Source organism: Volvox carteri, assembly GCF_000143455.1.
Source record: "Volvox carteri f. nagariensis unplaced genomic scaffold VOLCAscaffold_53, whole genome shotgun sequence".
Classification (NCBI taxonomy): Eukaryota; Viridiplantae; Chlorophyta; class Chlorophyceae; order Chlamydomonadales; family Volvocaceae; genus Volvox; species Volvox carteri.
In genome coordinates this window covers 66,104-68,259 of record NW_003307596.1, presented here as the reverse complement: position 1 = coordinate 68,259, position 2,156 = coordinate 66,104, and the positions used below count along the sequence as shown (strand labels likewise).

At 57.3% G+C, this 2,156-nt stretch overlaps 1 protein-coding gene across 1 annotated transcript in view; it reads left to right on the top strand.

Annotated features, from left to right (window-relative positions):
* Positions 1 to 892: 892 nt before the first annotated feature.
* The window catches only part of cyc31 (guanylyl and adenylyl cyclase family member), a gene marked incomplete at both ends in the record, with an annotated part of 2,353 nt that continues 1,089 nt past the window's right edge, over positions 893 to 2,156 (top strand). Inside the window, 2 exons of the mRNA XM_002955601.1 lie at positions 893 to 970; positions 1,783 to 1,881. Of these exons, the coding sequence (XP_002955647.1) occupies positions 893 to 970; positions 1,783 to 1,881 (177 nt within the window). The remainder of the gene's footprint in view (positions 971 to 1,782; positions 1,882 to 2,156) is intronic.

The following is a 2,156-nucleotide window of genomic DNA, read 5'->3' as shown; positions in this document are numbered from 1 at the left end:
ACAGTGTGCATGTGTGCTGACGTGAAAGGCGGGGTGGGGGGGAAAGCGGGGTGGAGAGGGTGGAGGAGGGGTGTTAAACTCAGGAAAGCGCCACGGACCTCCCCCCCTCCCGGGTTCTATTACTGCTGTCACCATTCACTGATCTGTATGTGTGTCGGTCACTTTCCAACACAAGGGAAATGAGTGTGCCGTATATGATGGGTTATACACATCCGTGCGCTTGGGGTAGGGTACAGGATTCGTATGGGGTATGCGGGAAAGGTGGTACGGAAAAGGGGGTGTAGAAGTTCAAGTAGAGTTGAGGGGGAGACATCCCCACCTACCCTCGACCCCTCCACCGCCTTTCGGACGACGTCGCCGTACGACCCGGAACCCAACACATATCCACACCCCCACATTCCCCTCCCTACGCGACCACAGCTACTAAAACACACACGCAAACACACGCTCCCCGTCCCTCTGCCCACACATGTGCTGCTGTTACTGCCGATCCCTCGCTGCTACTGCTGCTACTGCTGGTTTGCCGTACAGATCGTGGGCTTCACCAGGTGAGTGGATGCGGGTGGGGGTGGAGGGGGGCTGTGTGGCGAGTGAGGGGGGGAGAGCGGGGCTGTTACCAGGGGACTGGGGGGTAGCTGTACAGCAGTACGGCAACATGGTCAGCGGGTCTCTTTCCTCTCTCTCGCGATACACATACACACGTACGCCCCTCCAAACCCCCCCTTGCCCTCTCTTCCCCTCTTCCTTTCACTCTCGGCCCCCACAACCCCTCTCCCCGCTCCACCCCCCACTCACACTTCTCTTCCCCCCTTCCCCCTTCCCCCGCCCGCCCAATACACACACATACACACATACGTACACGTGTCCCGACAGCATGTCTAAGCAGGTGACCCCCCTGGAGGTGATGACCTTCCTCAACCAGCTGTATTCGAGGTTTGATGCTCTGCTGGACATTTACAAGGTCTACAAGGTGGGGTGTGTGGGGAGGGGGAGGGAGACGGAGGGAGAGGGAGAAGTATTCTGTAGTAGTTCTGTAGTTAGTTAATATAGTTAGTTAATATAGTTAGTTAATATAATAATAATGATGGAGGTTGCTTGCGGGGTACGGGGGAGGGAGAGGTGGGGGGAGGAGGTGGGGGAAGTGTTTAGGGGTTACACAGTGCGGCACCTTAAAATGGGTTACCTTTCTTTGAGCTACTGGGGCTCGGAAAGAGGCACACATGTACACACATACATACAAACAGGCAGGCGGCTGGCAGAAGTTAAGGCCTGACTTCTGCTCCCAGTCGATCCAGTCGACCCGGGTTCAAATCCGCCTGCCAGCTCCTCGGGTGTTTGAGGAGTGATGAAATGGGAGGTGGCCCCCCATCATATGGACGGTGTAGGACGTGATAATATCAACTTGCGAGCTGACCAGGAACTAAGTTGATGCGCCGTTGATCCGCTAGATTTGGTTGGATGCTGGTGGTGAGTTGCCGAACCCAACGAATACATTCTGAAGTCGGATGGGGTGACGGATTAGGGTGCCCCTCTAGCAGGGGAGAGCAGGGACTGCCCCGGGAAAGGGGGCCGCTGGCGAAGTTAACCACCCTGTAACAACATACATACAAACATACACACGCACAAAAAGATATTCGTGTACCACCATCGGCGTTTCCTTCATCGCGGCTCAGATCATTAAAACACACGCGCGCGCCTCGGGGGTCCCAGGCATTCAGACTGCACTCCCCACCATCACTCTGCGGTTGTACGGTTGTACGGCTGTACGGCTGTACTGCACAGGTTGAGACCATTGGCGACTGCTTCATGGTGGCGGGTGGTTTGGTGGCTCAGGACGAGGAGGGTTGGAGGACGACCATTACGCACGACCGGCTACATGCCGTACGAGTGCTGGCGTTTGCAAAAGTGGGTCCGTGCATATGTACATATGTATGCAGGGGCAGCGGTAGCGGTGGCCCGCGCACGTTCCCAACCACCACCCACCCGTCAAAACCCGCGTTTCCCCCTCCTCGCTTTCGCAGCTTCCCCCACTCACCGCACCGCACCTCACCGTGTCGGAGTTCTCGCTTTCACCGGTACCGTTAGCGTTACCGACTCCCAACAACCTGCCTCTCCCCCCGCTCCCTTCCCCCCTTCCCAACCCCTCCCCCCCTTCC